The 25,530-nt window shown below is 43.9% G+C and overlaps 1 protein-coding gene across 2 annotated transcripts in view; it reads right to left on the bottom strand.

Annotated features, from left to right (window-relative positions):
* PDE6A (phosphodiesterase 6A) overlaps positions 1–25,530 on the bottom strand; it is a gene marked incomplete at both ends in the record, with an annotated part of 77,231 nt that overhangs the window by 8,647 nt on the left and 43,054 nt on the right. For both annotated transcript variants that reach the window (XM_081302797.1, XM_081302798.1), the window contains 11 exons: positions 9,244–9,351; positions 9,700–9,800; positions 9,970–10,057; positions 11,717–11,826; positions 14,096–14,203; positions 15,175–15,321; positions 15,531–15,596; positions 17,665–17,808; positions 18,417–18,566; positions 20,997–21,044; positions 25,102–25,168. In XM_081302797.1, coding sequence (XP_081158923.1) covers positions 9,244–9,351; positions 9,700–9,800; positions 9,970–10,057; positions 11,717–11,826; positions 14,096–14,203; positions 15,175–15,321; positions 15,531–15,596; positions 17,665–17,808; positions 18,417–18,566; positions 20,997–21,044; positions 25,102–25,168 — 1,137 coding nt within the window. The remainder of the gene's footprint in view (positions 1–9,243; positions 9,352–9,699; positions 9,801–9,969; positions 10,058–11,716; positions 11,827–14,095; positions 14,204–15,174; positions 15,322–15,530; positions 15,597–17,664; positions 17,809–18,416; positions 18,567–20,996; positions 21,045–25,101; positions 25,169–25,530) is intronic.

The raw sequence follows: 25,530 nt of genomic DNA, 5'->3' as shown, positions 1-25,530 counted from the left end.
ACCTCAGAGCTTCCTCTTTCTGCCACGTGAGGATACTGTCAGAGGCAGCTGTCTGCAGCTAGGAAGCCCTCAGCAAAAACCAACTCTGGCCGCGCACGGTGGTGCATGTCTGTGATCCTACCCACTCAGGAGGCTGAGGCAGGAGCATTGCAAGTTCAAAGGCAGCCTCAGCAACTTAACAAGGCTCTAAGCAAGTTAGTGAGGCCCTGTCTCAAAACAGAAAAATGAAAAGGCTGGAGGTGTGGGTTAGGGGTAGAGTATCCCTGGGTTTAATCCCCAGCAACCTCCCCCACCCCGGAAAATAAAACAACAACAGAAGAACCAATTCAGCAGGCACCTTGATCTTGGGACTTCCAGCCTCCAGAACTGGGAGAGATACATGTCTACTCTTCAAGCCACCCAGTCTATGATTATTTTTTATGGCAGCTCAAGCTGACTATGACACTCTCCAAGATGGGGACAGAAGAAAGGATACCATGGCAGAGGTGCAGTGGAGAGCATGGGGACAGGGGACCATCAGGAGCTAGACCACAGGGAGCACCCATCTATCCATCCTGTGCAGAGATGTGTGCCAGATGTCACGTGGGGGTGAGTTTGCATAGTCCCTGCATTCAAAGAGCTTGCAGATGTTTTGGGGACCTGCACATTTATCCTAAAAACGCATGCTCCAAGGAAAGGGGGTCCATTCTTGAGGATGACAATGTGGACCTGGGAGGTCAGGAGGGTTTCCCTGATGAAGTGTCCCTTGAGCTGACAACTATAGGATGTGAAACCATTAACTTGGTAGAGACAGAATGAAGGAAAAATTCTAGATGCATTCTAGGCAAAGAGAATGCCTGGGGCCAGAGACCTGGTGAAGTGAGCCTGGCACTGTCAGAGCGGTGGGAGGAGCTCGGTGAGCAGGAGGGAGCGATGGGAGAGAGGCCCCAGTGATGTGCAGGTGCAGGCCTAAGCAGGGCCCGGGCAGAGGGAGGGGCAGGTCTGCATCTTCAGGGCAATAGGAAAAGGTACTGAGCATTTGAGAAGAAGAGTGACATGGTCAGATTTGCAAAATCACTGCAGAAGGAACTGAACATACTTGGGGAGCCCAGCAAAGAAGTCATTGCAAAGTCTGGGCAAGACATGGAGATGGTGATAGAAGTGTCCAGGTAGACATGGCATCTAAGAAGGAAGCTCAGCTAGGCACAGTGGCACATGCCTGTAATCCCAAAGAGTCACAGAAGAATTACAAATTTAAGGTCAGCCTCAGCATCTTATAGAGAGACCCTGTCTCCAAACAAGAAAGGTCTGGAGATGTAGCTCAGGGATAAAGCACTTGCCTAGCATGTCTGCAAAGCCCTGGGTTCAATCCCCAGTACTCAGGGGGGAAGATAAAGAATAAAAGCTGGAATTAAGTAGAGACACTAAAGGGCTTGGAGATGCCTGGGCAGCCACACCCTTTCTCTAGAGTTCCTGGGCAACCTGGCCCAAGACTAAACACACTGAAGTAGGGCGACCAACATGAGAAACTGCTGTGCAAGAGTCCAGCTGCTGTCCATTGGCTCCTGACACATCAAGGGGTCAGGCGTGGACGTCAGACCACAGGAAGCTCATGACATGAGCACTCCGAGATAAAGCACCGGAAGGACCACTGGGGTTTCCTCACGTAAAACCAAGACTACAGATCAAGGGATCTCTGAAATAAGAAGGTTTATTGAGCCATGACAGATGTTAGCCAGGAAAAGGGTCAGGTTCTGGGACAAGTTCCCACAACTACCAGCAGCAGCTGGAAAGTGTCTGCAGCCAGAGTAAAGAGTATTTTTTTTAATTTGGGGGATTGAAAGCTCTGTAACCCACATGGGCTAGAGATAAGAGGGGTGGGCAATATGAAGTGGGTAAAGTTTGGGAATAGAATAGTCTGCACGGAGATGCACTTGCTTCTCACTTGGGGATATAAGCAGAATGTGATGGCACTTTCACAGTCATTCTCCCGAGGTTTTGAGTTATGGTTTCAATATATGTAGGAACACAGAACAGATAGGATTTGTTTGTTAGTTTGTTTGTTTGTTTTTCTGCTGCACTGGGGAAAGAGCCCAGGGGCATTTTACTTGTGAGCTTTATCCCCAGCCTCTTTTATTTCCTTTTATTTATTTTGAGACAAGGTTTCTCTAAGCTGCCCAGGCTGGCCTCAGACTTTCAATTCTCCTGCCTCAGCCTCCAGAATCACTGGGATTCCAGGTGTGCACTCCCATACCTGGTTAGCAACATGGAGTAGGTATTTTGTTGTTGTTGTTGATTTGGCTGAAGTTGTTAGCTGAATAGGTTCTCTTACTCTCCTCTCCCCCATCCCTCACCTTATAACTAAATTTAGGACATCTCAGAATGTTTCTGTTTTTTCACAATTCAATTCGATCCCTAACTACCGGGAGTTATACTCCATAGGTATAAGGGCTCAGGCCTTGAAGCCCACCCTTACTTCAGAGGCTGGCTGTGTGTCACATCCCAGGTCACCACATATCTGTCTCCCTTGGCTACCATGTTGGGATGATGAGATCTCCATAATCCTCTTTCAGGTTCAACGATTTTCTGGATCGACTCACAGACTCATGGAAACCCTTTACTTGTCCTTTCCAGTTTACTATGAGGGACGGAGCTCAGGAAGAGCCAGATGACAGACACGGGGCAGAAGAAGGGGAGCACGCAGGGCTTCCATGCCCTCTTCAGACATGCCAGCCTCCGTGTGCCTGCCAACCCAGAAGTTCTCCAAACTCCCAGGTGCAGAGGTTTTCATGAAGGTTTTCTCACACAGGCATGATGGCTTACACCATGAGCCATGGAGGATGACTCCATCTCTAGCCTGTCCCCTCCCTAGAGGTTGGAGGCAGGGCTGACACACCAAGTTCTAACAAAGGCCTGGTCTTTCTGGTGACCAGCCCCCATCATGAAGTTACCTAGGGTCTTGCCAAGAGTGACCTCATTAAAACAAAAGATACTCCCATCACTCAGGAAATTCCAAGGGTCTGAAGAGCTCTGTGTGAGGAACTGGGGACAAAGGCCAAATAAATATGTCTTATTATATGACAGGAAGTGCCTACCACCACCTTCTACCTAAGCAATGCTGCAGAACACTCCTCCTACCCCCAGCTCAAAAACCCACAAAATATGTACTGTCAGGGGAGAGACTGTGGGATACGGAAAAAGATATGCTGAGTCTCAAAAGAGAAGTGCCCATGAACTGCCAGAATGCAGAAATGCCCAGAAACACTCGAACCTTTGAGATGCAAAACCCAGCCCTCATCCTTGATCTACATCCTTGATTGCAAAATGTAACATGATTCAAGGGCAATGCACAAGCGCAGGGAATATTGGCGTGTGGAGATCAGGCCATGCTCTGCTCTGAGTTCCAATTGTGCTAATAAGAATGACCACCTCTGAATTTGTCATATTAATCAGAATCACATGGATGGAGGGGCTTATCAGACTCATACTGGGAAAACCAGGTCCATGAGCTGGGCCATTATCTTCTTTGAGCAGCTGAAGACCTGAGGCTCAGGCGAAGTAAACAACTCAAGGTCAGGCCACCAATACAGTGAGAGCCAAGGCTGGAACCTAGGCTGTCTGGCACCAAAGCCCCTAGTGTATGACTGTCCCATTCTACCCGGGACAAAAGCAGTTCTAATTATACAACTAATGGATGGATCCCAAACTGCTCTATAGAGTGCTTCTCAGGAGATAATCAACAGTCACCCTTGGGGAGGAGGGGCTTCTCCTGGCCTCTAGTGGGAGAGACCAGGCATGCTGCTCAGCGTCCCACCAGCCCCCACAGCAAAGAGTTATTGGCCTAAAATGTCCACAATGCTGAGGTTGCAAAACCCTGCTTTCTAGTTCTTCAACATTTTGAACATGCTTAGCTTAAACATGTTTTAAAAAATGCTGACGTTCTTGTACCTTTTAAACTATTTTATCACAGGTTCAAATATTTATCAAAGGTCTAATTTATGCCATATTAGAAATACTGACATTTAAAAATAAAACCGTTACATCAGCCAGTGTGATTTTGTGTGTGTGTGTGTGTGTGTGTGTGTGTGTGTGTGTGTGTGGTACAAGGAATTGAGCTCAAGGGTGCTTTACCACTGAGCTACATCCCTATCCCTTTTTATTTTTTATTTTGAGACAGGATCTCTTTAAGTTGCCGTGGCTGGCCCTAAACTTGAGATCCTCCTGCCTCAGCCTCCTGAGGCACAGGGATTTCAGGCATGCACCACCATGCATAGCTACATCATTCTTTAGGTCCAAAGGAATCTAAAGAGCACAGCAATTAGATACTAACCCATCATCCATGGTTAAAAAAAAAACAACAACAACAACATATGCACAAGGTCTTCTCTGTAAACTTACAGTTCTACTTGACCTCCCCCATAGAATTTGGTCCTAGTATTGTGTGTGTACATGTGTATGGATATGTGTGTCTGCCGTATGTATGCAAACATATGCCAGAGAATCTTTCACTGATACCCTTTCATACTTATCTGTAACTGAATACATTCATTAGTTGAAATTATATAACTAAGATTGTTTTCTTTGACAATAAGCCTTTAAGTGTTCAGAATTTTTCTTTTGTTATTACAAAATTAATTTAAAAAACACCAAAATATATTTTCTATTCTTATAATAATCGTTAAAACTCAAAACTAGTTTGTTTTTAGGAATTTATCTTTTAATGAGATAGGATTTTCTTTTTCTTTTCTATACTGGGAATTGAACCTACGGGGGCTACCAACCACTGAGCTATATCCCAGGCTTTTCACTGATTTGAGACAGGGGTCTCCCTAAGTTGCCACAGCTGCCCTCTAATTTGGAATCTTCCTGTCTCAGCCTCCGGAGTCAGTGGGATTACAGGCGTAAGCCACTGTTCCCTGAAGGACAAAGTTATTTTTTAACAATCAATTAAGTAATGAATATTTCTTATCGCTAGACTGAAATAGAATCAGCATTGATTTTATGCCCATTTTTCATTTTTATAAGTGCAAGTACTTAAAACCCCTGAAAATGGAGTTTAGTTATAACAACATCACTCAATTCTTTGAATTCTTCCAAGTTAACTGTTAACAAATTATACTGTGGTCATTATGTTGAATGACCTATCAGCTGACAATTCAATTATGTTCTCCTTCCATTTAATTAAAAGAAAGCTTAAGAATCTTTTATTGCTTCAATTTCTGGGAAGCACACCATAAAGATTTAGCCAAGACTTTTCATATGACACCCCTGAAATTTTCTCAGCAATACTTGGATTAGCTGTAGACACTGAGAATGGGTTAGATAAATTAAAATGTTAATTTTAATATATATTTGCAGTGTTTTTAATAAAATGCTTTTATCTTATGACAAATTTCAATTGTGTTTTCTTCAAGACTTGGAAGCTGCAGGTTTCACTTATTTAATTTATGAAAATGTTTGCCAGCCAACATCATAGGAAATGCCAGCCTTTCGCTGTCACTAAAGCAACCAAATCAGGCTTGTTTCTCTCAGAAAGAAGTTGACTTTAAAATTGGGGGTTCATAACCCACTTCAATCTAATGTATGAAATATGATATGTCAAGAGCTTTGTAATGTTGTGAACAACCAATAAAAAAAAGAAAGCTATGAAAGATAAACTGCAAAAAAAAAAAAGAAGTTGACTTTATTTTTCAACTCAAATAAGCATGTTAGAGTGTGTCCCAATGATACTCACTTTATCTTTTTTTCAAAAGTTTTTTCATTTATTTTCTTTTCTATTTTTAATTCTAAGGAAGGTAGAGATAGACAGATGAACAGGTTTATAGGTATATTAGATAGACAGACATGAAGACAGAGGATAGAAGAGAGATAGTGGTGGCATATACTTAAAGGGGAATTTGTATCCTGGGTCTTCCTCTTCCTAGCTTTCTGCTTCATGGCCACCATGAGGTGAACGGGCCTCCCCTGCCATGCAATACTACATGATATATTTTGCCACTACAGCTGCAAAGCAACAGATCCAAGAGACCATGGACTAAAACCTCTGAAACCATGAACCAAAAACCAAAGCCTTTCCTCTTTTTTAGTTGATTATCTCAGGTATTTGGTTACAGTAACAGAAAGCTGACTAAGACAGATAGCTATAGAATGTAGATAGAAGTTTGTATAAAATCAGGAACTGCCACCTTCAGTACTTATTCTGATGTGCCTTTGCTCTAATATTATGGTCCCTGGGCAGTGATATATTTTCTGAAAGAATTATGATTATTAAAGGAACTATAATTTTAAATGAAAGATGCTGCCAATTCATCGTATATTGCAGGACAAAATCCTCCATTCTCAATACCTTGTTTTGCTTTTAAAACAACAAAAAACTTTAGGCTGGGTGCATGTCTATAATCCCAGCAATTCCGGAGGCTGAGGCAGGAGGATCACAAGTTTGAAACAGCTTCAGCAACTTACTGAGACCCTAAGCAACTTGGCAAGAGCCTGTTTCAAAATAAAAAATAAAAAGGGTTGGGTATGTAGCTCAGTGGTAAAGCACTCCTGGGTTTAATCCCTAGTACAAAAAAGAAATCATTAAATTAAATTAAAATTTTTAAAAAGTCACCAATATTTCAAAGAATACCTCTGTTTGATGACCCAAAGATTTTTGCACTGGGCCAATGCACTACAAGAAAGGGTGAAATGAAGGCTTATCATGTGGCTAGGTGGTGGAACCCTTGCTTGGCATGCTTGCAGGCCCTGGGTTCCATTCCTCATATTACCACCTAGTATCACCTATTTTCTTTTGTTAAAGTGGGAGGAGAGGGAATGCCCCACCCACTGTGCGTCTGCATTCTCCAGGTGATTAGTATTAAGAAAGAATACTGATTCCCTTAAAGCTATTGATGCCCATACATGTTCGGGAGGTTTTGGGTTCCCTTGGGAACACGTGCTTCTCAGCCTGAAGACTCCTGCTTAAGATTACCTTGCCTTTACAACCGAAGTCCTGCTCCTGGCTTTTGAAAGAAATTAAACATCACATCTTTTATATGACATCATTTGTTTGCAAAGGTTGTATGACATTCCATTGTATGAAAGCACTGTCACTTCTGTAACTTGGGCACCAGTTGGGTACTAGGTTGTTTTCAATATTTTCTGGGAATACAAATCATGTGTGTGTACATATATACATATTTTTAGATATATATTTTATGTATATGTATACACACACAGAGACACACAGACACACACATATATATTTACTTATTTTTTTTAAGATACTGGGTATCGAACCCAGGGGTACTTAGCCACTATGCCACATCCCCAGCTTTTTTTATTTTTAAAGTTAAGACCGGGGCTCCCTAAATTGCTTAGAGCCTCACTAAGTTGTTGAGGCAGGCCTCAAACTTCTGATCCTCCTGCCTCAGCCTCCTGAGTTGCTGGGATTATAGGTGTGTACTACCACACCTGGTGTGTATGCACTCTTTGGTGCACATGTAAGAGAATGCCTGGTGGGAAATATGTGGGACTCAAGGGTTGAAGAGCAGGGTCATTTGCAATTCTGATGGTAATGTTCAGTTGTCCTCCATAAGGACTATACCTCCATATACTTCCACCATAGTGAGTGAGATCACTTGTTTCCCCTGGCTCTGGCCAACACCGTGGGTTAAACATTTTCATCTTTGCCAAGAGGAAGGGTAAGAAATCGCAACTTGTTGCAGTTCTGTTTTGAACTTCTCTGGAGTAAGGTCATCATTTTCCATTGGTTTTTTCATGCCTCTGAAAACAAGTTTTCTGGAAACATCTGTTTGATGACCCAAATGGATGTCTTTTGTCCATTTTTGATTGGGTTAGTCTTTCTTGAATTGTATTAACACTTTGCTGAGGAGATGAGTTCTTTTTTTTTTTTCTGTCTGAAGTGTTGTAATGTTTTCTACAGCTTATCATGTGCCTTGTGACTTTGGCCTTGAATTTCTGTGTGTGTGTGTGTTGTGCAGAAATTCTTAATTTTTATGCCATCAAATCTATTCACCTATTTTTTATGATGTGAATTACAGTCCATACTTAGGAAAACGCATCTGAAATTATTCTTTTTAATTCTCTCATACTTTCCCCATCCTGTCTCTCTCTTTCCCTTATTATTTAAAAATTCTTTATTTGTCTGGAATTTACTTTGTTGTACAGGCCACCCAGTTGTCCCAGTGCCCTTCATGATCTTATGCTTTCTCTGTCAGTAGGAGATCCACTTTAGCACACGCGTGGTCTTTCAAGCGTGTTCCACTGACCTGACAACTAACCATGCCTAGGACCGACCTGCCTTATCACTGCTCTAGTTCAGAACTCTCTGATGATTTCTGCGTACCTATTCCTCATGAGAGTTTTGGAATCAGCTTCCTAATTCCTCCAAAGCACAGTAGGTATTTTTCTTGGAATCACTTTAAATGAATACCTAATTAGGAGAACAGATAACTTCCCAATCTTACAATGGATTCAATTCTTCTGCTGGACCATTTTGAAATGTCCGGTGGGGCAGCTCCTGGTCTTCCTGGGAGCAGTCCCAACCTGAATCTGCACCCTTGTTGAGTAGGAGCCGGTCATGCTGCTCCCCAGGATCAGGGGACCTTTCTAGAGGCCTGACTGGACAACTAAAGGGCTGCAGCAGGAGCATCTTGGCCCTCCTTTCCCTGTCCCAGTGGCTGTCTCTCTTCTGTAGAGAAATTTGCAGTGCTGTGACTTAATCACAGCTCACTTCCACAGAAGGATCAGGGGATGAATAAACAAGGAAATGCTTCCTTGGGACCTGGTGATCCTCCCTTGAGACCCTTCTTGATTACCAATATCAATGATGTGAACCCATCAAAGAGAAGCAGGAACCATTTGGCCTGGGCTACATATTTGCAAAAAGATCACAAATTTTCACTTCTCACCTCATCATCAATAGAGGTGAATTACAGAAGCATAGTATTTTTGTTGTTGTTTTATAAAAAAAACTTGAAAGTTATATCACTTTGCCACCCAAATCCTGTATTTTACACTTTTTGTGTACACAGAAATAAATGATGTGGTTTCTTATATTTTTAGTGCTAAAATAAAGACTAAACCTCTATTATAACTTGTGCTATTTGGTTTGGGAATAACTGCCCCCACCCCAATAAATTGGAGGCCTCCAAAATGGGAAGATGTCCCAGATCTTTTAAAAGCAGCAAGATCTACCAATGCAGCCTCCCACCTCACGACCCTAGCTGTCGAGGGTCAGGGCTTAGCCCCACCTCAACTCACATAACAATTTCCTTTCGCGTCTGCTCCAACATCATGTACTGTGTCCATTCCTGTTCATTTTCATATGTCTTAGACTGATCCACGATCTTCTGGAACATGGTCCTCTTCCTACAAAACACATCAGTTTGTTAAAGGAAGCAAGTCTTAGGTTAAGACATACCTGTGCTGCTAACACTGCTCATTTCAGATGGGGACTGATGAAATTGACACACTTAGCCAAACTAATGGCTGGGAGTGAAGACAGGCTCTAACCCAGACTGTGCCGATTTGCTATTGGATTTTAGCAAATCTCCTACCCTGGGTCTCAGTTTCCCCATACATAGGATGAGAGGAATGATAACTCACAGGGCTATAGTGTTGGGCCTGGCACATAATAAAGATCAATTGGAACTACGTTTGCTATTGTTATTATAATCATTGGTCTTCTTGTTATTAAAGTGAGAAAAAAATACCAACTTGAAATACAGGGCGAGGTCCGTGGCAATGATTGCGATGTCCATCATGTGAATTGCATGCTCATGCTGTCGGCGGTTGAGGTTTTGAAAGATATTCAAACTCTAAAGAGAAAACCAGCGGGGAGATGTGAGAAACGATGCTGGCGGTTAGTAAGCCACCTCCCAGTGGTCACCTTAGATGGCGGGAGTTCATGGCAGCCTAGGCCAATGCAAGGAGGCTGCCTGGGTGCGCTCAGTCTCCTTCTGAGATGAGGCCTCAGCCCCATCCTACCTCATCTCTCAGCAGTGTCTTGCCAAACTCCAAGTGATGTCTTTCCAAGATGGAGGACCCATGGAGCTTGGCCAGCGGGTTCTGGGATCTGAGAGAGAAAGAGAAAGAAAAAGAAAAAGTCAACATGGAAGGGTCAAGATGGAGGTTAAGGACTTTATTATCCAGTCCCAACACCTCTAAATCTGCAAGTAGAACGGCTGAAGTTCAAGATTGAGAAGGATTCTGCATGGGTCCTGGCACAGTGAGATGAGGGAAAATTAGGACCAAATACCAAATCTCTTGGCTCTGCCTTTAGCTTTTCTCCACAAGTGATTCTGACCCTAGTCTGGCTCATGGACTCTTTAGGGAATTTGCTGAGCAGTGGAGACCCTTACCCTCAGAAAAAGTCACAAACCCACATCATACCACACGCAGCTGCAGAGATTTATGGATCCCCTGAAGCTGTTCATTCATCCTGGCACTGGGCCATGCTTTGAAGATCAGCAAAGCCCTAGTCCTCCATTCGTAAGGGGAAGCCACTGAATTCCCTCCACCAGTGTGTTTGTTCATTTTTTAAGTGTAATAAATATTTGTTGAACACTTATTATGTGATGAGCACTACACTCCATACTTGGATTCCCACAGTGTAAACTGTAAACACGATCTCCACCCTTGGAGCAGCGTGGACTATTGAAAAGACTCAGAAGAATGAATCCTAGTGCTTATTAGTGAGTTACAGGCCTCCGTTTCTCCATCAGTGTCATGGGGATAACACTAGCCCCTACTCTGTCCAGCCCATGTGGTGATCAGAAGGATCCATCAAGACAGTTCAAGGGCAGGATGGAATATAAGCACTATGAGGACAGGTACTATGTGTTCTGCTCACCATGGTACTTCCTTTGGCCAGCATAGTTCACCAATTACATGAGAAGCATTATGAATACATGTGAATGAATGAACATTATCGGTTACTAACATCTTGGCTCAAATTAGGTCAGCAGGTAGGATGGGGAGGAGGAGAGCGCGGGAGTTTAATCTCCTAGTTTCCTATTGCTGTTGTAACAAACTGCCCCAGACTTAATGTCTGAAAACAGCAAAAATGGATTATCTTTCAGATTTGGTGTTCAGAAGTCTAAAGTGGTCCACAGGGTGGCCTCCTTCTGGAGACCCTAGGGGAGAATCTTCTCTCCTCTCTGACCTTCTGCCTCCCTCTTACAAGGACCCTTTGGACTATAAGGAATCCACCTAGACCATTCCTATTCCTCAAGTTCCTTTACCACATCAGCCAAGTCCCCCTCCCACCTTTTCTTTTTCCCCCAGCCCTAGGGATTAAATCCAGGTCCTTGCACAAGCTAGACAAGTGCTCTACCACTGACTTCCGACCCTTTAAAAAACTTAATTTTGACACAGAGTCTCACTAAGTTGCCCAGGCTGGCCTCAAACTTGCAATTCTCCACTGAGTTGCCTCAGTGTCCCAAGTCACTGTGGTTATAGGCATGAGCCACCGCACCTGGCTGCAAGTCTGTTTTGAATGTAAGTCAACATAACATATTTCCGTGCTCTGGGGTTTGGGATGTGAACGTCTTTAGGAGGCCATTATTCTGTCTATCATAGGAGTAGAGCTGGATCCCAAGGGCAAGAGGAAGTGGGAAGATGTGGACAGTGGGCCTTTTCCTTGGTCACCCAGCCCGGGGATCATAAAGACCTAGGTGATAAATCCTGGGGTGAGGGTTGGGGAGGGGCGGGGAGCCAGTAAGGGCTAACTCACTTCATCTGGTAGAGGTTGTTGGTGCCTCTGTGGTCAATGTCATGGCAGAAGGCAGCAGTGACCATGGCCAGGGCCTCTAGGTCAGTGAAGTATCTCTTCAGTTTTCCTGTCTGGAAGGGCAATCAGAGGTACAAGTCACTCCTGTGTTGTGGGGGCTGGAAGCAGGGCTGAGAGGGCAGAATGGGGGGAAAGCCTGGCGCTGACCGACATGGTTCTGACCTTGAGGTGAGCAGAGCTTTACCACAGGCTGCGTTTTCCAGGAAGTTGGACTTTCCATACTGAAACTGGGATGATCCCAGGCAAACAGGGAGAGCTGGCCACTTATTACTAGGTGACCTTAGCTGGGTTCATGCGCCTCTGGGCCTCAGTATCCCAATCTGCACAGTGGGGGTGGAGGGTGTTGCTCTGGATGATTTTTGAGAAACTTGGAACCATCAGGTTTCAGGATTTGGAAAGCTTATGAAAGTGGCCAGAAGGGTAAAGCAAACCTCCCAAACCTGGTCTACTGGTTTAAGCACAGCCCGGAGGAATCCTCCTTTCCTGGGGCTTCTCCACATAGTTAACCCTTGTTCCTGCTGGTGCTGGAGAAGAGGCTGGAGAAGGGTTGGGGAAGGGTTGTGGAGAGGCAATGCTGACTTTGATCCTACTGAATAAACCAGATTTAAGCTGTGTCCTTGTCACCTCTGGCAGTGGCCTGGCTAGAATGCCTGCCCTGGGTTCCAGCACCTGCTCTGGCCTGACATTTCCAGCCCTGAAGGGAAAGGAATGAGGACAGGGAATGTAAGTCTGAGCAGACTGTGTCATGCCCTGCATGGGGAACGCTTTCCAATGAAAGATAAAGGGCTGGAACCCTCTGAGCCCAAAGTACTGATACAAATGCATGAAGGTCTGTCCCCCAGAGGGTACAGTAGCACTGTTTGTCACAGCAAAGATTGAAAACAATGTCCACACCCACAATTGGGTGCTGGGTGAAGAAATCATGGTATATTTAAACAACAACAAAAAAACCCCCAGCCCTATCTCTGCACCTGTGGGCTCCACATCTGTGGATTCAACCACCTACAGACCAAAAATATATATTTTAAAAAATCTGTCTGTACTAAACATATACTAACTTTTTTTCTGTAGTTGTTCCCTAAACATTACAACATAATAACTATTTTTAATAACATTTTTTTTCTTTTCTTTCTCTTTCTTTCTTTCTTGGTACTGAAAATTGAACCCAGGGGCACTTAACCACTGAGCCACATTCCCAGCCCTTTTTATATTTTATTTTCAGACACATTCTCATAAGTTGCTTAGGGCCTTGCTACGTTACTGAGGCTGGCCTGGAACTTGTGATCCTCCTGCCTCAGCCTCCTAAATTGCTGGGATTACAGGCACACACCACTATGCCCAGCCACTTATATTTCCATTTTATTAGGTACTAAATGTGATCTAGAGATGATTTAATGTATATAAGAGGATTGTGCAGCTTATATGGAAATACTATGCCATTATATAAGGGACTTGAGCATCTGCAGATTTTAGTATGTGTGGGGAGGAGAGTCCTAGAAAAAAAAAACCCATGGATATCAAGGATGACTGTTTTATGCAGCTGTAAAATGAAAACATGGATGAACCTTGAAGACATTAAGCCAGACAGAAAAGAACAAATACTGTGTGATTCCACTTACATGAAGGCCTAGAGTAGTCAAATTCATAGAGATAGGAAACAGAATAGGGGCTATCAGGGACTGCAGAATAGAGAGAGTTGCAGTTATTATTTAATGGGTATAGAGTTTGAAAGGATGAAAAGTTTTAGTGTAAATGTTGTATGACACTGTGAATGTACTTGATGTCTCTGAATCATACATGCAAAATTGATTAAAATGGTAAAATTGGTGTGTTGCATATAATAGAAAATGTGTTTTATATGTATGTATGCATATATAATGAAAGAGTATGATTTACCTATAAAATGGAAGAATGTGATAATATACATTTTCAAATTAAAAACAGAATAATATCCCATTGCTTATGAACAAAATAAATGGTGTGCATGTTTCTGTGTGTGTGTGTGTGTGTGTGTGTGTGTGTGTGTGTGGGTGTATGCAAGTGTATACAAAAAGAAAATTTGGAAGGACTTGTGCCTTGGTTATCTCCAAATAACAGACCAGGATTGGGATAGACTGCAGCTTCCTATCATGTTTTATTTGCTACATTTATTTATTCTTGGGATTCTTTTATGCATGTACTACTTTTGGAATTCTTAAAAGACAGTAGAGGATAACAATTCTGTCACTGCCATATGGAGTCTGCATGAGGTTGTCCCACATGACCTGGGCCCACAGCCCAGGCAGATCCTCTCACCCTGCGGACCAGGCCTGCCCTGCTTACCACCAGCAAGGAGAACATGGTCTGTCCCACGTTGAAGCCGTGCCGCCAGTTGTGGTAGGTGATCTTGCGATAGCCCTTACTCAGGGAGTACATGAACCGCACCAGGGCCTGCGAATACACCCACGTCAGCGAGACAGTGCACACCTGCCCAGGTGCCCAGGGCTCTCCATTGCTAGAAGACACTAGGAGGTGGGAACTAGCAACAGATGCGGAAATGCTATGAAAGCACTTTTCTCCATGCTATGAAGATGTCTGTTGTTGCTAGAAACAAAGTAAGAGAGAATCATTCCCCTTATCCTGCGGGTCGAGCGTCCATCAGTGATTCCCAAATTGTGCCTCAGAGAGCAATTGTCCTCAGAGACACTAACAGGTGCTTCACAGCAGCAGCAGCAGCAGCAGCAGCAAAAAGGGTTCTTTAATCCTGTGGTTCTCCAATTTGTGAGAACATCAAAATTACCTTGGAGGGCTTATTAAAATCGGTTCTAGTGTGTGTGTGTGTGTGTGTGTGTGTGTGTGTGTGTGTGTGAGAGAGAGAGAGAGAGAGAGAGAGAGAGAGAGAGAGAGAGAGAAAGAGACACACAGAGAGAGAGAGAGAGAAACTTCTCAGATGGTGCTGATGTACTCTGAAGCAACACTTTGAGAACCATTACTTAATGAAAGTCTGGGAAACTCTGAAGACCATGCATACCTCCCATCCCACTGTCTTAGCCAGTCCCCATCACCCAGACTCAGTGAACACTCATAAGGAATCCTGCAGGGAAAGAGCCCTGATTAAAATGGATTTAGCCCACGTTTCCCACCCTTGTCAGATATCTATTTATTCCCTGCCTTCAGAACGCAATGCTCAGAACCCACTGCAAGAAACCAAAGCTCTGAAGATCCCAAGTTCAGAGGAACAGCGTGTCTCTTTTCTAATAAAAAATTCAACCATGCAACATGACGACTGCTTTAAACCCCAAACACTGAGGGCACACTCTTTTAAAGGTACTTTACAAATGGAGGAATCTTTATTTTTTTTTTTCCTAAGCAAGGGGAAAAAAAAAAAACCAGAAAATCACAGATGTTTGTTTTGATCTCACCTCTTGAGGAATGTGGAATTTCTCCACCACTTTCAGCTCATAATACATCTGTATCCCACATTTCACCAGCTCCAGTTCTGTGAGGGGCAAGTCACTGAAGTGGAATTTATTAATTTCATATTTCTCTACATCTGGCAGCTCTCCCCGCTGTAAAAGGAATGGAGTCAAGGGATTAGGGAATAGGAAGTGTTCCTGGGTCCCCCTGCCACCCACCACCCTGTTTCCATCCTGGGGTCCTGGGAGGATCAGAGTAGAATGATAGGAACACTCTTTGTAGAGAGTCACGCACACACACTCAGGAGCACCCTGAGCAGATAACAACCCATCAGGGCCTGTTCTGTTCCAGCTCCTCTTACCAGGATCTCAGTTAGCTCCTCTTCCTCACAGTCCCATGGCTCCTTCCCATACACCTCTCTGGTTTTCTGCCAGGCCCCAAAACAGGAGAGAAAAAGAAATGTTATTATATTGAAAACTTGATATGCCTCCACTTTTCCATTTCCATTTTTGCCCTTCCTTCTAAGTCTTTGCATCAGAACCACCCACTTAAAGAAACTGCCATTCAACATTCATTGGTGAACAAATTCAAAGTCACAGGCTTTGGCGCTATGGAGACCTGCATCCAAATTTGAGTTCTGCATTATCAAATGCCTTTGAAGCTCAGTTTCTTCACCTATAAAATGGGGATAATTAAAGCCTTTAACCAGTAAGTTAAAATTTGTGCAATCGGACAGTGTAGCACATATAGCACATATCAATTGGGCAAGGTCATTTTTTTTTCTAATTTTTATTATTTTTTTTTCCAGTACTGGGGATTGAACCCAAGGGTCCTCTACCACTGAGCTACATCCCAGTTCTTTCCTTTTATTTTACTTTACTTTTTAATGAGATAGGGTCTTACTCAGTTGCAAAGGCTGGCTTCTGACTTGTGATCTTCCCATCTCAGCCTCTCCTGTAATTGGGATCACAGGTATGTACCACCATCCCCAGCCACAGAGTCATTTTTTAAAAAAATATGCACAACTAAATTAAATAATGCATATTAAACACTTAGCATGGTATGTGGCACATAGGATGCACCAAAATAAAATAATTCTGTTATATTTTATTGTTTTAATTATTGACTGAGAGTAAGGAGGGCTTGGCCATGATCCCGGCACTTTCTTTCTGGGTAACTTGAGGCTAGTTTCTTCTCTCTATGGGCTTATTCCCTATATGCCAGAGGAGCAGGGAACCTGGACCCAGTTATTTGTTTCTGATTTCTTGGCCCAGAGTAAAATCTCTTAGCTTTCAACTGGTTAACTTAGGCTACACCTCCATAGGATCCACATATCTATCATTTGACTGAAACTTATGAACTGAGTCAAGCCAACCATGAGGAAAATCATCCAAACTGGATATTTTGTTCTCTGAATTTACCAGTTATTGGTATTAAATGATCAATTTGTTACATTATTTTCCCAGCTTAAGAAAGTTCGTTTGAGAATACTGACCTCTGTTGTTTTTTTTTCAACTTGAGAGGTCTTTCTATAAGCCAAGGTCTTGGGAGCTTGGCTGGGCATCATAGCCAATACCATTTGGCTAACTCAGTGTGCTATTAAGATCTTGGTCTCTTTAAGACCAAAACCTCAGGAACAATGAATCAACAATTCTCACATATCCATGAAAGCATCTAGTCCAATTTCCCACTCCAGGGAGCAATGTTCTTTACAGCATCCTTGATACATGTCATCCAGTGTTTATGTGGATAACTCTCATGTTGGGGTGCTCATCACCTCCCGAGACAGCCCATTCATAAGAGAGGTAGAGAATTTTATTCATTATTATGATAAAGGTTAAGTGAGACATATTCATAGTCTAGGTGATTTGGGGACAAGTTCTTTCCACTTTGGAGGCCTTGATTTCTTCATTTATACAATAAAAATAGAAACCTTTATCCTGCCCATCTTATGGGACTAATAACTTGCAAGCATCAAAAAAGAGCCCAAATGTGAATTTGCTTTATAAAATGTAAAGTGGCGAGGACTTATTGTTCACTGTGAACTATTTCTTTGCACACTAAACTCTTCTGTGACTTTCTTGGGTCTTCTGTGAGCTAACCAAAGAGTGAGGCTCTGAGAAACTGACCCTGGTCCATTGGTCTATCAGATAAATCTTCTTCTCATATTAGGGGCTATGTTGGTTGATCTTGTCTCCAAGTCAACACTGGGTACAGTGAAAAGTGGAGTTTCTAGAGCTCTTAAGCCAGGGTCAGGCCCCAGATTGAGATGATCCTGCAAGGGATACCTGTCTTCAGGCCACAAAGATTATTAGTACGCACCACCTTCTGGGCACTCATCCATCCATCATCTGAGGGCTGCCACATCTCTGTGCTAAGCTGGAGGAACATGGCTGAGCGAACCCACACCCAAGCTGTGCCTTTGTGGACTTCAAGTCTCACTTCAACTCTGCTAGTCTCTACTAAGATGAAAACAAGTAAAGAATATTACGTACCAAGATTTTCTGAATTTCTTCATTGTCACACTTTACATGATATTTTACAATGTCTTGGAAAATATCCTTCCGATTTTCAAGTTTGTTCATAGACTCATAGGTGTCAGGATTCAAGACAGACCAGCCTAGGAACTGAGTCAAAGACTGAAAAGAAAGAAAGGAAGAATCAAACAGAACACCCAGCTTTGATCCTGACTCTTAGAGCAAGACTCCCCTGGGACTCTTTTTACTCAGCTATAACAGGGGTTGTGTGCTGCCCACCATGCAGAGCTGTTGTGATTACAGGGTAAAACAATGGTGTGAATGCGCCTTCTTAAAGCACTAATAGACATTAAGCATCATTTTTATATGTAAAAGCTTCCCAAAAAGGGACTCTTCTTTGCCTACGTGGGGACTATATACAAACTCTGTACTTTCTGCTCAATTTCTCTATGGACCTAAAACTGCTCTAATATATGGTGTTTAATATACTATGTATACAACCAGAGATATGAAAAATTGTGCTCTATATATGTAATAAGAATTGTAATGCATTCCGCTGTTATATGTATATAAAAATAAATAAATAAAATTTTTAAAAAAGCAGAATGTGGATCTCTCTGATGACATGTGGGGCAGAAGCGAGAGTAAAGAAGGTGGTGGTCGAGGCTGCCTCAGGTGGCCTTCCTGTTGCAATGTGCAGCTCTGAAAGCCACACCTGGCCGCAAGCAGACTCTGAATCCCAGCTGCAAGGACCTCCCAGCACTCCATACCTCCATGAGGGTCTCGTCCATTTCATCAAAGGGCTTCCCATCTTTGCGATTATAGAACGTGGCCACCCCAACAATTTCTTCCTTCTTGTTCACAATCGGCATTGAAAGGACATTTTTGATCATCCATCCAGAATCATCCAGAGGCTCTTTCTAAAGAGAGGGGCAGATCTTAGATTCTCTTCTGGGTCTGGGCTGTGTAGGCAGCTGTGATGGACTCTGGGCTGTGGGGTGACCCTGATTGGCTGAGAGGGGTTGGCAAGAGGGTGGCGCTTGTTGGATTTTGTATGGATTTAGTATCAGCCACAGAAGCCTGAGCAAACAGCCCATCTGGTGGAGTGCCTGATACAAAACCAGGTAGCCACGTTGTCTCCGTCCCTAAGAGCTCAGGGCTGTAGGTGCCTGGCAGTGGACTGTGTGCCAGGGATACAATAATGTGCAGAAACATGCCAGGGAGTGTAGTTCTCTTTCACATATAGGAGAAAACCAGAGGGCACTGGCTGGCTTCAGAGAACAATTCTGGGTCAGTTATGGCGGCGCATGCCGTAATCCCACTTGGGAGGCTGAGGCAGGAGGATCACAAGTTCAAGGCCAGTCTCAGCAACTTAGTGAGACCCTGCCTCAAAACAAAAAAAATAAATAGATCTGGGGTGTGGCTCAGTGGTAAAGAGCCGCTGGGTTCAACCCCCAGCACTGAAAAACCAAATGCTGGTGGTTTTCGTAATTTTGAATGAATCACCTGGCTATATCCTCTAACTCTTTGCCCTTGGCCTGACTTTCTGTGTAATTTTGGCTTGGAATTTTATTTCCTTAGGCCTTGATTTTCCTACCTACATACAGATGGGGAAGAGTGTGTGCCTTGCTAAGCAATGAGGTTCGTGGTCAGCTGAGGATGCCTGTGGGAGCCTTGCTTTCATCATTATCAAACAGAGATAACGTGACTCATTTCTAGATTCTATTTTCACTGATTCATCAATATTAACAATGTACAAGAAACCAAGCTACCAGCTGGGGAAACCAAGGCAAGTAAGGCAGATGTTCCTCAGGTGGCTCATCTTCCGTAAAGTAAACCAGCAATGTCACTGCAGTGCGGTATTTTATGTCCCCTGGGAGCCAGAGGAAAGACAGAAGTCAAGGAAGGCTTCCTGGAGTAGGTATCTTCCATTTCTGAAATGTCAAGATTCTTAAGGTGGTGAGATGATACTTGTTATTTGTATTTCAATAAACTGGAAAGTTTAAAAAAAGCACAGATTTTTCTTGCTTGATTTTTATCTCCTTCTTAATTATGTCCTGATTGCTAATGATTTTTCTTGTGGTTGGCATGCTCAACCCAAATACATTGACAAGACATCTAGAGCTGAGGATGTCAAGAAAGAACCAACCCTTCCTTGATCCAAGAAAGCCAATATTATACTGGCAGAAATTAGTCCAAGGCAAAACTAAGGATAATAAAAGATGAAATAAGGGGGAAATAGTAAGAGAGACAAATTCCCCTTTGGTCTGCCCTTCCAGGCCCTGCGTGATCTGTTTTTTATCCACTTCTCTAGAATCGGCTTCTGCCACACCCTTCTCAGTCTCTTACTCAGCAAGTCTCTCACTTGCTGGCCAACGCTATCCCTTCCAGTTATCTGTCTCTTTGCTGCAGCCTTCTCCCCTCTCCTTACTCACAAATAATTTCCTCAAGGACATGTTCCTTGATTTCTCTCAGGTCAGGTCAGGGCTCCTGAGAGTTCCTCTCCACATTCTCTATCCCCTTCCTTCCTTCCTTCCTTCCTTCCTTCCTTCCTTCCTTCCCTCCTTCCTTCTTTCCTTTCCTCCTTCCTTCCTTCTTTTCTTTTTTGGTACTGGGGATTGAAGCCATGGGTGCTTAACCACTGAGCCACATCCCCAGCTCTTTTTAAATATTTTATTTAGAGACAGGGTCTCACCAAGTTGCTAAGTGCTTCACTAGGTTGCTGAGGGTGTCTTTGAACTCATGATCCTCCTGCCTCAGCCTCCCGAGCTGCTGGGATTACAAGCCTGTGCCACTGCACCAGGCTAGCCCCTACATTTCTACTGACCATGACTCAGGTGTCTCTCTTATGAGCCCCAGGAAGACAACCACCAGGTCTCTCTGTTCCACTATGGTAGCCAGAGTAGCATTGTGTCAAAGCCTGGCCCAGAAGATGGCTTCCACCAGCATTTCTTACATGATAAAAGCCAAAGCCGAATGGAATGCTAAACAATATTCCATGCACTTTTCAAAAAGAAATTATACACAGCCACAAAAATCAGAATAAAACTTCATAGAAGTGGTAGCATTTGAGATTGTTACTGAAGGAAACAGGGAATTTGGACAGGAGAGGGTGGTGGCTGAGAAAACAGCATAAGTGAAGGTCCAGAGGCCAGAAGGCAAAGAGTGCGAGTGTTGAAATAGAATAAGACCTTGGAATTGGCCCAGCCAGCTCCCTCCCCACCTCCACTAGCACATGGCTTTTTTTCCATCCTGTTTTCACTCCATTTAGATGGCTACCCAAGGAAGCAGGTGGATTCAAATGGAGAGGAAAGTCATGTGACTAAGAGAACAAATCCAAAATGACTTACCTGAAATGCAAAAAGGTCCTCGGCAGGTGCATTCATGATATTGCAAATCTAAAAGCAGTGGAGGGAAGAGGGACTGCCATTAGCCCCAAGGGGCACGTAGTAAAGGGCCTGCTCTTTTCACAAACACCATGTCCTTGCCAACAGCATTCACATTTTTTTTCACAGGTAGATACACCAGAGATCCTTTTGGATTATTAAGAGAGGATACTGGAAAGAAAAGTCCCCTTGTAAACCTTACTTCTCAGGATTGGCTCCACCTCGAATTATTTCTAAACTTTGCAAAAATTAAGGGTACAAGCTGCCGTTATTAATAGTGTCTCATTTTGTCGTTCCTCTTTTGTTGAGCATTTGGGTTGCTTTTTCTAAACTGAAACAGTGCTATGCAAAACATATTTGATTCATGTACATTTGGGGTTCTGTCTTGCTTTCTTGGGCAGGAAGGCATTTTTCCTTGGGGTAGAAACCTCAAAGTAGAACAAGAAATGGCAGGTGTTGTAATTTGGGTTCTAAATTGCTAGATTTCTCTTCTGAAAAGGAGAGAATGAAAAAGGAACCAAATGACACTTATCTGATCCCTCCTGCGGCTGGCCACCATTGCAGTTGGGTAGTGTACATACTGCACCTGCTGAGGGGCGGCTGGCCCTGAGATCCAGCCTGGGTTCTCACTGTAGTCTTCCCTTGAGAAGAGGGCCTGCTTTTACTTCTCAAAGGCTACTACATGGGCTTGCAGCAACCCTGCCTGTCAACACAGACGTGGACTGTCTGGTGTCAGAGGCTGAGCTGCCCAGCTCCTGTCCAAGGACTGCCTACTCACTCTATCATCCTCCAGCCTCTCCTTGGACCTGGTCCATCCGTTCCCATTGTTCCCTCCTGATCAGCAACCTTTCCGCGGGCCCTTTTCCCTCAGCCCATGAGCCAGCTTGTGTATCTCCCATCCTCAAAATGCTTCCCTCACACAGCGTGGTCTCCATAGCAACCACCCACAGGTACTCTCCCTTTTTCTCTTGCCTTCTCTACCTTTTACTGCATGCCACTCCTCAGTGGACCACATGCTAGTATCTGCCTCCACTTTGCCACCAAATCTGCTTTCATCAGGGCCACCAAAACCTCTTAATTGACAAATATGATGGGGCCTTCAGTTCTTGTCTCACCAGATCACTGTGCTGCATTTGGTCTATCTTCCTGTCTTTCTTTCTCTTTTCCTTTTTTTTTTTTTCCTTTCTGCATTGGAGTCTGAATCCATGTGCTCATGTGGGGCAAGTGCTGTACCACTGAGCTACATCCCCAGCCCTTTTTATTTTAGACAGAGTCTCACTGTGGAGAGTGAGACTCTGGGTTCCCAGGGTGGTTCAAATCACCCTGGTCCCTGATTCCCTTATGGCTGCACTTGCCCTGGGAGCTGACTGTGCAAAGGTGCAGGTCAAGATTCCCCAGTTGCTATGGTAATGCCGGCCAGGGGTGGCTATGTGCAAAGGTGTGTGGCTCTAACAGTCAGAATCTTGGATTCAGACACCAACTCCCAGGGGTAGAGAATTCTGGGCATAACAAGATGACCTCCATGTCTCCCAAGTTTCGCTGCATCCTTCAGACTACCTGCTCTGCTAAAACTGTCTCACAAATAACCTTCTGATGACAAAACCTGTATAATAAATGTGCTGAGCTAGTTCTGGTGTCAAACAAGCCTCACTAGGCCATGGCTTAAACCACCTGGCCCCAGATTTTCTCTATGTGTGTCTGTTTGTCTTTTCTTCATCCTCTCATCATCCCTCCAGTGTCTGAATTAACTGCCCAGACTGGCCTTGAACTCGGAATCCTCCTGCCTCAGCCTCCGAGTAGCTGGGAGGATGGATGTGCACCACCACACCTGGATGGTCTCTCTCCTTGTTGAAACTTTCTACTTCTTTGGTTTCCATGACTGCCTCTCCTGGGTCTGCAAACACCTCTGAATTCTCCTCCTGCTTCCCCCCTTTACATACACCCCTTTCTCCACCTGCTCTGGAAATTCTGAAATCCTCCAATATTGCACCCTGGGAACCCACTGCTCCTCACATCTCCCTGGGTGTTGTCAACACCATAGTTTCAAATACTACCTGGTCCTGATAGCTTCCTAATCCACCCTTCCTCTCTCTCCATAGCTTCATCTACCTGCTGATCACTTCCTCCTGAAGAATGTCTCAATCTCACCTTGTTTAAAACTGACCTCCTTATCTTACATCCAAACCTGATGGCAGCACTGTCAGTCTGGAAGCTTAAAATGAGCTCTGACTCTTTTCTCTTCCATCCTCTCTGCTCCCCACCAAGGCTAAGTCCTGCCAGTTTTGCCCTCTGGATTTCAGGCCAGCCCCTTATCTCCTTTTCATCTTGTCTTTGTTGAATGTTATATTAAAAGAGAACATCTATGTGGTGCCTCATCATAGCACTACGTAGATGGCCATGGGCAGTGAGGACAGTATTCTTCACGGTGCCTGCATTTGTTGACATTCTCATCATCCCTTACTTGAATCATGCACTGGTCACTCTGCCTCCAGTCCTAGTTCTTCTGATCCATTTTCTATGGACCTGCCAGCATTATCCTGCTAAAATGAAAAGCAGGGCTGGGGAGGTAGTTTAGTGGCACAGCACTTGCCTAGCATGCACCAAGCCCTGAGTTCAACCTCTGGTATTACAAACAACAACAATAAGACCCAAACAAATAAGATAAAAAGCAGCTGTACTGGTCTCCTGCTTTAAAAGCCATCACCGTAGATTCGAGTCCTACCCTCTGGACATGGCATCCAAAGCCTGTTTTCTGGCCGCCTCTCTCCCTCTCGAGTCCCCTGTCTTGCTGTCTCAAACTTAACACAGCAGCAACACTAAACTGTGTGCTGCTCCAAACTCCTATGCCCAAGTTGCTTGTCCATAGTTTGGATATGGATTGAAAAGCTAATATACTAAAGGCTCTGTCCCCAACTCAGGGATCTTAGGAAGTGATGGAAACTATTGGGAAGAGGTGGGACCTAGTGAGAGGTCTTACGGACATTGGAGGGCGTGTCCTTGAATGGGATTGTGGGACCCACCGCTCCTCTTTCTCTTCTTTGCCTCCTGGCCATGAGGTGAGCAGCTTAGCTGCACCTTAAGCTTTCCGCCATGATGTACGGCATCACCAGAGGCCCCAAGGCAACAAAGCCAACCAACCACGGGCTGAAACCAAAATAAAACTCTCCTTTTTATAAGCTGATTATCTCAGGGTTTTGTTACAATAATGGAGAGTTGACTGACACCCATGATGTTTCCTCTACCTGGAATCCTGTTTCCTGCCCCCACCTGCCTAAGAACTAATGATTTCAAATTCAACTCAGACCAACACACTCTAGGAAATGAAGACTGGTTTATATGTCCCCTATTCTGTATCCTCTATCGTGGCTTTATCACATTGCAGTATAAATATCTGTTAATAAAGGCATCTCCTCATTCGATTATGAGTTTCAGAAGAGAAACAGTACATCATGATCCATCTACCTTTACATCCTCAGAGCCTATGACAGTGTCTGGAATAGAAAATGCTCAATAAATTAACACCTTGCCACAGGGGCACCATTGTGTAGTATGTTCTGGGGGAAGGATATAGACATGACCAGGACCAAATATGGGGGTGATGTGCAGCAGACATGACCCTGTTCTCAGGCGCAGGGGACACCACTGCTTCCCCTTGGCCTTAGTGAATGGGGCAAGGTGGGAGGTAAAGCTCTGGAGCTCTGCTTTGTGTGACATGGCTGGAAACGTGGGGATGGGAGGTGGACAATGGCAATTAAGTCTGACATGAGAGATTGAGACTTAGTCCCTGCGGAGCCTGGTAGACCACCCAGTCATGACTTTGTCCCTGACGCATTTGTCAGTGACCATCTTTCCATCTAAAGATTATTTCTCTGCGTTTCATATTTGCCCAAATGTCAATTCTCTGTTTATCTCTAGGGGCCCTCTATCGAGTAAATTGAAAAACAAGAGACTCAAGCTTTGGAGATCCACACTCCCCCCCGCCCCCATTTTTTCCCACTTGCTCCATCTGAAATCCTTTCATTCTTTCATCTTAATCAAACTTTTCCCCTTTTCAAGTTGTGTTACTTACCAGGCCATTTTGGGCAACATAAGTGGGGAGACCACTTACTAAAGCCCAGTGGTCAGGAGGTGGATTCCTGTAAAGACAAATGGTGAAGTTCAATGTAGGGACTTTTGGGGACCCAAGAAAAGTGACAACATCCATTTCACAGATTATTATTGACTGCTAAGCAAAAACACAAACTACCACTTTCCTCATGGAGTTAGTAGTTTCATACTATATTGAGAGTTGAAAATTCATCTATAGTGAGCTCCTGCCAGGCACTAGTGACTAAGCTAAATGCTTTATATTTGGTGGAGATGATAATAATATTATAATTTTTGTACTATAGTTATGTGTCATAAATGATGATGTTTTGGTCAACAGTGGACCACACATATGAACAAAGTCCCATAAGATCATATCATCTAATGATGTCATAGCCATCTTAGTTTGTGT

The sequence above is a fragment of the Spermophilus citellus genome (assembly GCF_964194105.1).
Source record: "Spermophilus citellus genome assembly, chromosome: 1".
Lineage (NCBI taxonomy): Eukaryota > Metazoa > Chordata > Mammalia > Rodentia > Sciuridae > Spermophilus > Spermophilus citellus.
Note: the sequence above shows the minus strand (reverse complement) of the source record. Positions and strands in the feature narration are given on the sequence as shown.